We start from the raw sequence: 14,426 nt of genomic DNA, 5'->3' as shown, positions 1-14,426 counted from the left end.
GCTTGCTTGCATGTCTATTACCCACAAGGCACCTCCTTGCTCCTTTATTGCTTTCACTCTGGACATTTTCCCTGCAGCTGCAGGCAGTTCTTGGGACTGCTAATGGTTTGGAAACTCACGAGGGTTACCATGGAGCTGGGATAGCTTCCACCCATTCCTTGGCACCTTTGTGCTCCTTAATCTTAGGGGATGGTTTTTATTTCATGTATTTTTATTATTTTTTAAAGTCCCTTCTGCAGCTAAAGTCTTTCCTCAGCCTTGTTTTGCTCCACAGCTCTGGCACAAATTCATTTCGCCAGGAATAATAATAATAATAATAATAATAATAATAATAATAATAATATTTTTATACCCTTCCCATCTGGTTAGGTTTCCACAGCCACTCTGAGCGGCTCCCAACAGAATATTAATAATGATGATGATGATAAAACAACAAAACATCAAACATTAAAAAGTTCCCTATACAGGGCTGCCTTCAGATGTCTTCTAAAAGTAAGGTAGTTGTTTATTTCCTTGACATCTGGTGGGAGGGCGTTCCACAGGGTGGGCGCCACCACCGAGAAGGCCCTCTGCCTGGTTCCCTGTAACTTCGCTTCTAGCTGTGAGGGAACTGCTAGAAGGCCCTTGGCACTGGACCTCAGTGTCTGGGCTGAATGATGGGGCTGGCGACGCTCCTTCAGGTATACTGGGCCGAGGCCGTTTAGGGCTTTAAAGGTCAGCACCAACACTTTGAATTGTGCTCAGAAACATACTGGGAGCCAATGTAGGTCTTTCAAGACCGGTGTTATATGGTCTCAGCAGCCACTCCCAGTCAGCAGCCCAACTGACTTTGAAGGACACCTTCAAAGGTAGCCCTAAATAGAGCACATTGCAGTAGTCCAAGCGGGAGATAACCAGAGCATGCACCACTCTGGCAAGACAGTGCCCAGGCAAGTAGGGTCTCAGCCGGCGTACCAGATGGAGCTGGTAGACAGCTGCCCTGGACACAGAATTGACCTGCACCTCCAAGGACAGCTATGAGTCAGTCATGGCCCAATTGGGGCCCACTAATCTTTGCCTCTCCAGCCATGTTGCTGGATGATGATGTCACTGGGTGATGACAGCCAATGTGACGTCAGCTGATGGGCAGGGCTCACTCCTCCTTGACCAGCAAGTTTGGACTCTCCACTTGTCAACTGGGGAGTGGAGGGTCTAAATCCTGTGGGAAAAGCACTTGGGAGTTAGACTCCTCCATCCATCCCTCGGGTCAAGTCTAACAGATGAGCAGGAGCGCCCACTGATCAGTCAGTCAGCTGACATCATGTGGCCCTCCAAGTTTCCCTCTCTGGCCCTCAGAACTGTACCCAGGCTACACACCCTTCCCCTCGGCTCCCCACACCCTCCCTGCCCCACACCTCCAGTATGGCTTTCATGAGCGTCCCAGAACTCTGCTCCTTCTTGCTTTCAAAGCACTTAAAAACCGTTCGAGATTTAAACGTCTCTCAGCAGTGTACAGCATAAAAAGAAGGAACGGCGTCGTTAACACAGAATGACAGCAAAAATACCAGCAAAGTAAAATCATGCAAGAATAAAATGAATTGGAATTTAAAAGGATAAAAAAATATATATCTTGCTTGTTTGGATGTAGAATAGAGACGGGGGGGGGGGCTGTTAGTCTGTATGAAAAGCAGCTTAGTGCCCAAAGGTAATAATCAAATTTGTTGCTCCCCCCCGCTCCCCCTTGGATGGAGAAAGGTTCCAGGAAACTGTTCTCTGTCCATTCAACCACTCTGTTCAAGAAAGGTCAGGCCTTGGGAGGTTAACAATCTCCACTGCCATGGAAACCTCTGTGGCCCTTGACTCATTTGCAGCACATGGCTGCGGCCTTCAGAGCAATGGGGGGGCTTCCATTTTTCACCCCAAGGCCATTCCCCATCTTGCACCCACTGACACCCATCAGGACTCCTCTGAGCAGATAAAGCCGTCCTCGCCAAGCTGGTGCCCTCCAATGTCTGGTCTCCCAAACCCGCTGGAGGGCACCAGGTCGGCAAAGGCTGCTGCAAAGCCACAGATCAGAATGATGACCAGCTTCTGAGCTGCGGGGCTGGGAGGGCGTCCGAACCACCCAGACTTGGCTGCCCGGGAGGACGCCCAGAAGTTGCACTATGATATCATAGGAGGCCTTTTTTTCAAAGGCCCCCTTTGTCGAGAGGCACAAGGCTGGCATTGTTCCGTCAAGCTGGGCTGGTTTCTCCTTGAATTCCCCGCATCTGCCAGCAGCTGGTTGGCATTGCCCACAGGGCTGGCTCAGCTCAAGCCAAAGCAATGCTTCCTGGCTGCCCATCCCTCCCTGCCCCGCCTCTGTGGACTCCCTTAACCTGGAAGAGGCAGAAAAGAAGAATTCTCCTCGGCTGCATGTGATCTGCGCAAAGCAGAAAGGGCAGCTTGTGCTTTTCAGAGATAGACACACCACAGGATTTTGGCCTTCGATCAGAGCTGGATTTCGGAGAGCACAACCAGTTTGCCCGTACTGGGTGCTGAGCTGAGATGGTGCCGCAACCATGACAACAACGGAAGGCGAGAGGCAGGAGGCACCAAATTCTGGCATCGCACAGCGAGCTGCTGAAATTTTCAAGCCCAAACTCCATCACTGCTTCCATTCCAGGGTGCAAGATTCCCCCAATACTTTCTGTTCTCTGTTTGCTGTCCCACAGGTGCAAAGAAAGAGAGGGAATGACAGGGCAGGCACAGAATTCTGAACTCACAGGCTGAGATATTATTATTTTGAGATCTGGGCAGTAGTGCCCTTTGGGGCTGGTAGGACGGAAAGCAGGGAGCATGACAGTAGGTGGCGCCAGAGCCACTAAAAGGCAGTGCCTACTGGTTCTAGTGTTGTCCCTCTCATCCTCTTCCCTGCTGAGTTCCACAAGGGGCAACACTGAGACTGGACAACCTCTTGGACTGGTTGTAAGAAGGCAGGCAGGTGGGGGCTGGCTTGGTGGTGCAGAACCTTTAATAATAATAATAAAATAAAATTTTATTTATGTCCCGCCCGCCCCAGCCAAAGCCGGGCTAAGAGTGGCTAACAACAGTAAAAGTAACACAGTTTACAGAAAATCACAATCAATTAAAATACATTATAAAATCAGCCTGAGGGCCACATCTCCTTCCAGGGGCCACATGCCAGTGTGCGGAGGGCCAGAGGCAAAAGTGGGCGAAGCAACCAATATTGCAGCTGTCAGTCTATCTGAACAACTGTGAACGAGGTGCCCTTGACACGGTATTAGATCAGATCCATGCCATAGATTAATTGAAAGCATGAACTAGAATACAAAAAAGGGAGGTGTGAGGAGGTCAAGGAAATAAGCAAATGAAAGATAAGTTATGGGAAGATTTATTGTATTTTTTCTTTTTTTTTTCTTGTTTCTTTTCTTTTTATTATCGTGATGTGATGTTTTGTATTTCTTAAATATGCTGTTTTTTAATTATTTCTTTTTGTAACCCTTTAAAATTCAATAAATATTACTTTTTAAAAAAAGATAAATTGAAAGCATGTGGCTTCTCCCAAAGACTCCTGGGAACTGGATTCTGGGGATTGGAGCTCCAGGCATTTGCAGGTTTCTAAAGGAGCCATGGGACGTGGGTGGCGCTGTGGGTTAAACCAATGAGCCTAGGGCTTGCTGACCAGAAGGTCGGCGGTTCAAATCCCTGTCACCTCCCGTTGCTCAGTCCCTGCTCCTGCCAACCTAGCAGTTCGAAAGCATGTCAAAGTGCAAGTAGATAAATAGGTACCACTCCAGCGGGAAGGTAAACGGCGTTTCCGTGCGCTGCTCTGGTTCGCCTCGACCAGTAAAGTGAGAGGAGCGCCACAACCCCAGAGTCAGTCACGACTGGACCTAATGGTCAGGGGTCCCTTTACCTTTTTAAAGGAGCCATTTCCTCAGTTTGTGAAGACTGGCTGCAAGCAGGCAAGCAGGCCGCTCACGTTGTGTCCGGGGCGCCTGCCAAGGTTTGATCACCAAGTTGACAGGGAGGCAGGGCGTGTGTCATGCCAAGAATGAGGTGCAGTAGGAAGGCACGGCCTGAGGTTCATATGCCAATTGCACGTTTGACAACCTGGATTCCACACCCCCACACCCCCCACACACACTTGTAGCTGCTTCTTCTCAGGCTGAGTGATGTCACCTTTCTTCCCTGGGGCTGTCTGTGTCTGCAGCAACAGACCCGGCCGAGCGAGCACAGACAGCAACGGTGTAATCTCTGTTCCCCTTCCTTTTATAGCAGGGGAGCCCCCTTCATCCTGAGAGCCACCTTCATTTCTGGGCAACCTTCTGTGAGGGGCGGGGGATGCCAGGGGTGGGTGTGGCCAGAGGCCAAAGTGGGCGGAGCAAGAAATGCAAATGTGGGTTTTAAAAACATGCTAAACTACCATATTTTCCGCTCTATGAGACGCACCAGACCACAAGACGCACCTACTTTTTGGAGGAGGAAAACAAGAAAAAAAAAATTCTGAATCTCAGAAGCCAGAACAGCAAGAGGGATCGCTGCGCAGTAAAAGCAGCAATCCCTCTTGCTGTTCTGGCTTCTGGGATAGGTGCGCAGCCTGCATTCGCTCCATAAGATGCACACACATTTCCCCTTACTTTTTAGGAGGGAAAAAGTGAGTCTTATAGAGCAAAAAATACGGTAGTTTCTACACACGCGGTCCTTCACTCCTCCTCATTCTTCAGCCAGGCAAGCGATGGACATGATCAGAGTTCCAGCCAGGAGAAAACACTCAAGGAAGTTGCAAAGCATGTCTGGTGAGGGGGCGTGGCCTGGGGAGAAAATGGGTGTGGCTGGCGAGGGGGTGTGGCCTGGGAAAGGGGTGTGGCCTGGAGAGAGGGGTTTGGCTGGTGAGGAGGCATGGCCTGGGTCAATATTAACTCAGCGGCAAGAAGGAGGGAGACTAAAAGCCAAATAGAATGTCGAGAAGAAAATGCCTTAGAGTTCGGTTTTTAAAGAGATGCTTTGGAAACAGCTCCTTCAAGGGGGGGGGAGGGAGAGCTGCTTACCAGTTCAAAGAGGAGAAACGGCACAAGAAAGCTTTAAGACAATGAGGGTTTGAAGCAGAAAGAGCGAGGACGCTATCAGGCAGAGGTGGTGAGCCTCAGTCTGAAGGGCCAAATCCGGCCATCGGGACTCTCCCCAAGCCACACTCTTCACTGACCTGGCTCAGCAACCTCCTTGGGTGTTTTCACTTAGCTGGAATGTGTGCTTGAACTCTGATCATGCCTCTTGCTTGTCTGGACAGAGGATAGAGAAGGGTGTGTTTAGAAAATAGCCTGTTAAAAACTTACATTCATTGCTCCGCCGCCTATTGCCTCTGGCCCCATCCACCACTTCCACACTTTTCAGTGCAATTCCCTGACACATTCCTTCAAAAAAAAAAAAAAAAAAAAGGCAATTCCCCTCCACACCCAAAGCATTTTTTTATTTTTATCTTTTTTGCACAAGAGCACCAAACCCACTTTAACTGAGCACCCTGCATTTATTTGCCTGTAGGCAGTTGACTCTCATCTGCAAAGTAACCACAATGTGGGTGTACCCATGCTGCAGATGGGAGGACTGAGGCTAAGAGAGAGGAGAGGGACAGGGAGAATTTATGCATCGCCTACAGCTAGCTAGGAAGCAATTAAGTTCCGGTTTCCAAATCTCAGCTACGGAAATGAATGAAGCTTTCAACGTTCTCAGGTTTGTCAGAGGGCTTGCATCTGTCTGGACGCTTTGGGCGGGGAGCGACGTGATCCTGCGCGGTTCTAGCAACCTGGCGGCCCTCTGGGGTAATGTCTGTACAGTTTCAAGGCCTGCCGAGCGTGCTGGAGAGATTTCCGTGCCTTGGCAGGACCTGGCTTGGGATGGGCTGGAGCCTGTCTCTGTACAGTAGCGAGCAGAAAACTGGCCAGGCCAAATGCAAGGAGCTCACACACCCCTGGCCTGCCTAGTGCCTGATTATTATTTTTTTTAACTGAAGGCAAAGCAGGCTTAAAGCTTCCTCCAGACCCGCAGCAAGCCCCTTCCTCCCTCTTATCGATTTCCCTCTTTCACTGACAGCCATCAACAGGACTGCTTAGCAGCTTGGCAGCTAAGGAGGGGGGTGAACAGAATATGTCCTTTAAGGGGCACCATAGGGCAGGAGTTTGAAGCATGAAACTGGGTCCCCATTCAGCAGAATAAGAAAGACGTCCCACCTGCCACTATGGCAGGGCTGCCTTACAACGTATGGCGTAATAAACATTGCTTTGTTGTATCCAGTGCTAGACCTTCCCAAAGTAGACCCATTGAAGTGAATGGGCATGCCTAACAGAGGTCCATTCATTTGAATGGGTCTACACGGAATGAAACATCCCATCGCCACCTAAAACAGGGGTGAGGGACCTTTTTCACCCCCGTGGATCAGGTCCTTTTCTCTCCCACCCCACCTCTCGAGGGCCGAGTGTCACTGGTGGGCTGGGCTGCCCACCTGTCAATCAGCTGGTGTTGCACTGATGTCAGCCAACCTTTTCGGCACATTAAAGTCTGGTTTGCTGGCCTCTCCTGGTGTCGCACTCATAACCAGGAAGGGATTTAACCTGAGGGTTAATCAAGGTCTTGCTTGGGTCTGCAGGGAGATGTTCATGCAATTGAATAGGAGCCAAGGATGAACATCTGGCCGTTCACTCTAGGAGTTGGGAACATCTAACCCTCCAGATGTTGCTGAGCTGCTGTTCCCCATCGCCCCCTGCTAGCATGGTCCAAGGCCAGAGGGATGCTGGGAGTTGGAGTCCAGGAAAATCTGGAGGACCACTGGCTCCCCAACCCAGTGTGGTGTAGTGTAGTGTTGTGGTTAAGAGCGGTGGACTTGTAATCTGGTGAACCGGGTTCGATTCCCTGCTCCTCCACATGCAGCTGCTGGGTGACCTTGGGCTAGTCACACTTCTCTGAAGTCTCTCAGCCCCACTCACCTCACAGAGTGTTTGTTGTGGGGGAGGAAGGGAAAGGAGATTGTTAGCCACTTTGAAACTCGTTCGGGTAGTGATAAAGCGGGATATCAAATCCAAACTCCTCCTCTTCTTCAAACCTATCCTAGACCCAAGATTGAAATGCAGTGATTTAAGAGTAGCTCACAGCCCCGAGAATAGTCCCTAAAATCCAATTCTCGGGCCCAAGCTTGAGATCTGCAAAGCCTGCCCCCTGGAATATCCCCAGGTGTTTATTTATTTTTATTTCATTTGTTGAATTTGTATATTAGGCATTCTCTCCCTAATAAGAAGGGAAGAGACCCACCAATTTCTAACCTTCAGATTGCTCACACTAATGTAGATGATGTTGTCTCTGCTTCCACCTGCTGGTCTTGGGGAAGAGATGCAGAGAGCAGAAACACACTTGGGGGGGGGGATGGGGCATGTTTGACTCACCTGAGCCTCTCCTCCTCCTAAATAAGTACTTTTAATCTAAACATAATATCAAGTTGTGGGGCTGTCTGCAGCGCTAGTCCTATTCAGAACAGACCTACTGAAGTTCATTGCTATATCAGGGTCTGGAAATGTAATCGAATTGGTTTCTTTAATGCAGTGGGTCTCCAATATTTTTTTCTCTGGGTCACACTTTAAGAATAAAAATTTGCTAACGCGACACACCAACGTTTTTACTGATAAGAAATACGTTGGAAAACCTAAAGAAACAACCCCCAGCAGTGCTTGATTTATAACAGAATACAACTACAGTACTTTACAATATGATCATGGGGCATTGATAAAGTATAAAGCAATGCAGTTACATAAGAACACAAATCATTCCCAAAATATTATAAGCAAAGCCTCTTACATGTGCACTTTAGTATGTCTACAAACTCAAGGAGATGTGTGAGCTTGATTTTGCTGGGTAATTTCATTTATATTAGGTCTAATTTGAGACAAACTCATCTCCTCATCAACACAAGGAAACCTTTCTCTTTTCTGATCTTAATAATAGTAGTAATAAGTATAATAATTTATTAATTGCATGCCACCCACCTGACTGTTGCCCCAGGCGGCTCCCAACAAATTATAAACCAAAGTAAAACATCAAACCTTGAAAACTTCCCTATACAGAGCTGGCTTCAGAAGTCTTCTAAAAGTCAGATAGTTGCTTATTTCCTTGATACCTGTCAGTTTGAAAATCCCTGTTCGCAACAATATATCAAGGAAAACTGCAGAAGAATAGCCAATGTGTGGGTGCTGTTTCTGGTTGTAAAAGCAAACAAGATTATTTTGATACTATAGTATCAGTGTAGTAACCCTGAAATGTTTAAAAGTTTCTTTGATTGTCCTTCAATTTTTCCACCACACTTTCCATCCTCTCCTTTGAGAACCACTGGTTTAATGGCACAGTTAATTGGTTGAACAAATGGTGGCTGAGAGGAGCAAGTCGGTTTTCTTTTGCCTAGTTGTCTAATCATATTATTTCAATACTCTCTTGTTGATTTTCATTTGTCACATTTTACAGCTTGTTTTGAGGCTGTTTTCTTTCCTTGTTTGCCATGAATTTCCCTTGCTTTCGCAGCCGATTCTTACATGCAATGTTTCTTTTCATACAAAAGAAGATGCTGTACTTAATTGTGTTTCACGAAATGTAGAAACCATCTGATATTTTTGGATGTTTGCTGTTTATTTAAGATACCTTAGCCTATGTTGCAAACTGCTCAGAGTTTTGTTTAAACAGAAGCAGTGTGTAAATCGTCTAGATAGGCAAATACAGTGGTACCTCAGGTTAAGAACTTAATTCGTTCCGGAGCTCCATTCTTAACCTGAAACTGTTCTTAACCTGAAGCACCACTTTAGCTAATGGGGCCTCCTGCTGCCACTGCACAATTTCTGTTCTCATCCTGAAGCACAGTTCTTAACCCGAGGTACTATTTCTGGGTTAGCTGAGTCTGTAACCTGAAGCGTATGTAACCTGAAGCATATGTAACCCGAGGTACCACTGTAAATCATTTCATGGACATGTCTAACCCAGAGAAACTGGAATGGATATATTCACCCTTCCCTACCTAAGGAAAAAACATCAATCAATGAATCACTGTGCCTTTCTACACTCCAGATGTCATCCAGGCCAAGCGTCTACGTGCGACCGATATCTCAACAAGCAGTTTCCGCCTCATTTGGCCCAAGTTTTTGACACGGGAGACGGGTTATTATGTCCTGGAGTACGCCCCGACCGGAGACCCCAGGCGGAAACTCACCAAGCAGCTGACAGGCGACCACACCAGCTTCCTGGTGAGCAACCTGGTGCCCCAAACCACGTACGAGGTCGCCCTCATTCCCGAGTCCAACGAGAGATACATGCCACCCCAAACCACCAGGGTCACCACCTTGGAAGGTAAGACAAAGAAGGTCTGGAGGGGGTGGGCACAATGGAAAGCCATCCTAACTGAGCCAGTGGCCAACTGAGAGGCAGAAGTTCTCTGGCCATTCTTTTTGGTCCAGCTCTCACTTCCATACATCACTACTGGGAAAACCATAGCTTTAACTCTGAATAAATAGTAATGAATAAAATAAATTGTCAGAGTTCAAGGATACATTCTAGCCAGGTAAAAATTCTCAAGTAGGGGCAAAAGAGAATCAGTGAGGGGTGTGCGGTCTGGGGAGATTTTCAAGGGCTACTCAGAGAAGCCTGTTGGACACATTTGGCCTCCAGGCATGAGGTTTCCTCCTGCCCCAAAACTAGATGGTCACATTATCTGATGGGACATAAGGCCCTTCCAATGTTCCTATGGAATTTTTTAAAAAATAGCTTCAATTCATCCTTCCCAAGGTTTGCTGATCCACGCAATAGATATGGAAGCGATTGGTCATGTTTTCCTTTCATTCACTGCAATGACAGCTCCAGGATTTTAAGGGCCGAGAAATAATTACCTCTGCTTCTACCGGGATAAGCAAGTTTTCACGTCAGGCACCTAATTCTTGCCATTGGTGAAACTCCTCTCAGTAGGGGGGAAAAACCCAGGAAGCAGATGGTGAGATGAGGTTTGGCACGGCTCAGTCTCTGCATTGTGTTGGAAACTGCTCTTAAGGGGGTTATTATGGGATGCTAGTGCCATTCCACTTTGGAGCAGCTCTTACACTTTGTTCGCTTATGTCACAGCTGGGATAGATAAAAGGACGGACTTCTTCATGCAGCCAAGAGCCTAAGTATGGAATTTGCTACCATGAGAGGCAGTGAAGGCCAATAACTTTTGGATGGCATTAAAAGAGGGATAGAGAAATTCACGGAGGAGGAGGTGGCAGCCAGCCACAGTGGCTATGATCTGCCTCAACTTTTCATTTATACCTAGTTTGGGAAATAAGTTAATAATAATAATTTTATTAATCATACCCCGCCTATCTGGCTGGTTTTCCCCAGCCACTCTGGGGCAGCTTCCAACATGTATAAAAACATAATTAAACATCAAACATTGAAAACTTCCCGATACAGGGCTGCCTTCAGGTGTCTTCTCAAAGTTATGTAGTTCTTAATCTCCTTGACATCTGATGGGAGGGCGTTCCACAGGGAGGGCGCCACTACCAAGAAGGCAACTGCTGAAAAGTTGTCGCAGGAACCCCAATCTCAGGAGTCCTTGCTGCAGGTTCATATTCTATGCTGTCATAGATTCCCTGAATTCTTTGCTCCTAGAAGCGATCAGTATGCAGCAGTGGCCACACCCCAGGAAATGGCTTTGACTGGCTGGCTAAACCAGATGAGGGCACCCTATGGGTTTCAAACCCAAGGCTTGGTGAGTTAGAGATCTCACCTGTCTGAGAAGACAGGTTCTGGGGGATTGAGCAGACAGGACCAATATTGGGTCCAACGGTCAAGAAGACGTTTTCTGCACATGCTGTAGAGCAGGGGTTCTCAACGTGTGGGTCCCCCAGATGTTGTTGGGCTACAACTTCCATCATCCCTGAGCTCTGGCCTTGCTAGCTAGGGGTGATGGGAGTTGTAGTTCAACAACATCTGGGGACCCACAGGTTGAGAAAGGCTGCTGTAGAGGGAAGTGAGGGGCAGATGGGGCTCATCAACCTGGGAAGGGAGGCCATCTATGAGAAGGAAGACTCAGGTTCTAAACCTCCACTGCCTTTTGGGATATCTTTGGGAGAAGAAAAGGCTAAGGAGTAAACCTTACACAAATCCAGAGTGGAGTCCCTAAAATGGTTGGATGGTGCCAAGAAGAAGAAGAAGAAGAAGAAGAAGAAGAAGAAGAAGAAGAAGAAGAATTTACTTATACCTTGCCCATCTGGCCGGGCCTCCCCAACCACTCTGGGTGGCTCATTCCGCCCAGAGTGTATACCTCATTCCAGCCAAGCAGGTGTCAAATGTATTACTCTGCTTTCCTTTGGTCTACATCACTGAGGCTGAGGGGGAGGGCTTGTTTTCTGGGCAGCCCAGGAGCCCCTTACACTGCCCAGGCTTGCGCCCTGCTGGGGTCACTTCAGTGCTGCTAATGCAGGTTTTTCTTCACCCCCGGAGGCGCACTCCATTGTCTCTCGAGACAAGACAGATGCCGAGAACAATAGGCAAGGAGTGGCCAGGAGTCCTTCTGTTGTTGTTGTTGTTGTTGTTGTTGTTGTTGTTGTTCGGAATAAAATCTTATTCAGTTGATACTACAGATATGGCCATGATTGCCCTGCTCCCATCTTAACTGAGGGAGTGTGTCAGAAGATGCCTTGCACCAGATCTGTCTGCACTTGTCAGGCATGGAGAGTCGTCCCCTCCCTTCGGTAACTTCACAGATCAGAACTAACGAGCAGTTGATAGGTTTAAAAAGGTAAAGGGACCCCTGACCATTAGGTCCAGTCGTGACCGACTCTGGGGTTGCGGTGCTCATCTTGCGTTATTGGCTGAGGGAGCCGGCGTACAGCTTCCGGGTCATGTGGCCAGCATGACTAAGCCGCTTCTGGCGAACCAGAGCAGCACACGAAAACGCCGTTTACCTTCCCGTCGGAGTGGTACCTATTTATCTACTTGCACTTTGATGTGCTTTCGAACTGCTAGGTTGGCAGGAGCAGGGACCGAGCAACGGGAGCTCACCCCGTCACGGGGATTCGAACTGCCGACCTTCTGATTGGCAAGTCCTAGGCTCTGTGGTTTAACCCACAGCAGCACCCGTGTCCTTTTATCGCAGCATCATGTTGCGAGCACAAATACACAGCTCTCCACAAAGAGGGCAATTGGCAGGTCTAATCCTCCTTCCGACTTCCGCAGCATTTTAGGCGCCAATGGGAAGTTCCTCCCTCCCTCTGACTCCTTTGCTCTATGATACGTTCGAACCACCGAGTCCGTGGTGAGTGGGGAGTGGGGGGGGGTCCCCCACACTCTCAAGAGACGTCTTAACTAGCTGCCCCCTCCCTTCTGGTTCTGTTGTCATTATCTCATAACTGGGTAACTCCTCTCTTCTTCTTCTTATTGTTAGAACGTTTATTAATTTTCCAATAAAAGGCATCCAATTAACATATCAAATCATAATCCAATAAAAATAAAAATCTAAATTAAAAAAGTTCCAATTATCTTCTGAATTGTAATTTTTAATTTTACAACTTCCCACAGTCTGAACCTTGAGCATGTCCAAATCTCAGTCCTGCCTCTCATCGATATTTCCATATCTCAATTTTATCTCTCCAAACTTCTTTGTCTCTGGCTCTGCGATCCTCAATCATGTCAGAAATCAGATAACCTTTTGTCCGTCGAGTGCAGATTTGTTTGTGCAATGTACCTTTTCAACTATTGTCTGGGTGACTCCTCTCTAAGCTGTCCAGCTTCTGTCTCTCTCTCTCTCTGCTTCTGAACACGCTGTGAACAAGGAGGGGGCGACTCTTCCCCCTCCAGCTCTCCATCAGAGAGAAGCTGGTCTTCATTCCCCAGTCCTCGTCTTCAGACCATTCCCTGACAGTGCCCCCTTTCCAATCTGTCTACCTTCTCTCCACAGAGCCCATCAGCCCAGCAAGAGTCCTCATCTCAGATTCCAGGCCCCACAGCATCCGGGTCAGCTGGGCCCCCACCCCGGATAGCGTGTCCTCCTACCAGGTCCTGTATGGGCCCCTGCCTGGGAACGCAGTCAAGCTGGTGGAGGTCGATGGGAGCCTCAACTCCACCATTTTGGATGACCTGACTGCCAACACCACCTACTTGGTGACTGTGTCTGCCATTTATAAATCGGGCAAGGAGAAAGCTCTGTCGGCCAAGGCATGCACGGCAGAAGGTGAGGAGGTACCCATGCCCTCCACAGGGAAAAAATTTGGAGACAAGGGAGGAAGGGTGGTGCTGATGAATTAAACTGGTGGTACAGGTGCATTTTCTACATGCTCGGAGGCCCCAAACCAAAGAGAATGTGTTTCAAGATGCTGAAGAAATGTGGATTTTCCCCTTTCCAAAATAGCCAACATGTTCTGTCTAATATGGGTCGCCGAGGCCATACAGCACTGGTCCTGAAAGACCTACATTGGCTCCCAGTATGTTTCTGAGCACAATTCAAAGTGCTGGTGCTGACCTTTAAAGCCCTAAATGGCCTCGGCCCAGTATACCTGAAGGAGCATCTCCACCCCCATTGTTCGGCCCGGACACTGAGGTCCAATTCCGAGGGCCTTCTGGCGGTTCCCTCACTGCGAGAAGCCAAGTTACAGAGAACCAGGCAGAGGGCCTTCTCGGTAGTGGCACCTGCCCTGTGGAACACCCTCTAATCAGATGTCAAAGAGATAAACAACTACCTGACATTTAGAAGACATCTGAAGGCAGCCCTGTTTAGGGAAGTTTTTAATGTTTGATCTTGTATCGTGTTTTTAATATTCTGTTGGGAGCCGCCCAGAGTGACTGGGGAAACTCAGCCAGACGGGTGGGATATAAATAAATTAATAATAATTAATTATTGTTGGTGGTGATGGTGGTGGTGGTATTGACAGATCTGCTTGTCTCACGGCAAAATGGGCGTGGTTTATGAGAAGGGGCAGAGCTTTGGGGACCAGGCTGCCAATAGCATATAGTTATTTCTGTTGACATTTGCTGATGGAAATCCACTGTCTTTATGCCCTGTTTCTTCCCACTGGGCAGAGAACTCCAGGATAAAGCACCTGCGCTTCGAAGACTTGAGCCCCACCACCGTGAAGGCCTCATGGGAGCCTGCCGACGGCAGCGTCCTGGGCTACCGGGTGAGGTGCCGGCGGCAGGCCGGCTCTTCAACCCTCCTCAGCGTCTCGCCACAGATCCACAGCGTGCTGCTGTCGGACCTGGCGGAGGGCAGCACCAACAAAGTGTGCGTCAAGCCCGTGTACAGGAACCAGCAAGGGAAAGGCGTGTGCCGGATGGTCCACAAGCAGCCGGGTAAGCTGTGGGGAGACTGCGAAGCCCTCCAACGTGGATGGCCTTGCCTTAGAAGGGGATAAGATGGGTGCATGGAGGAGAAGGCTGGCAGCATCTAC

General features: G+C 48.4%; 2 protein-coding genes across 2 annotated transcripts in view; one reads left to right on the top strand and one right to left on the bottom strand.

Annotated features, from left to right (window-relative positions):
• Positions 1-14,426, bottom strand: part of FNDC10 (fibronectin type III domain containing 10) — a 367,304-nt gene that overhangs the window by 160,624 nt on the left and 192,254 nt on the right. The window lies entirely within an intron of this gene.
• VWA1 (von Willebrand factor A domain containing 1) overlaps positions 1-14,426 on the top strand; it is a 36,054-nt gene that overhangs the window by 19,511 nt on the left and 2,117 nt on the right. Inside the window, exons 3-5 of the mRNA XM_081016160.1 lie at positions 9,079-9,357; positions 12,941-13,213; positions 14,059-14,328. Of these exons, the coding sequence (XP_080872286.1) occupies positions 9,079-9,357; positions 12,941-13,213; positions 14,059-14,328 (822 nt within the window). The remainder of the gene's footprint in view (positions 1-9,078; positions 9,358-12,940; positions 13,214-14,058; positions 14,329-14,426) is intronic.

This window comes from Podarcis pityusensis, assembly GCF_964106645.2.
Source record: "Podarcis pityusensis genome assembly, chromosome: 8".
NCBI lineage: Eukaryota > Metazoa > Chordata > Lepidosauria > Squamata > Lacertidae > Podarcis > Podarcis pityusensis.
Note: the sequence above shows the minus strand (reverse complement) of the source record. Positions and strands in the feature narration are given on the sequence as shown.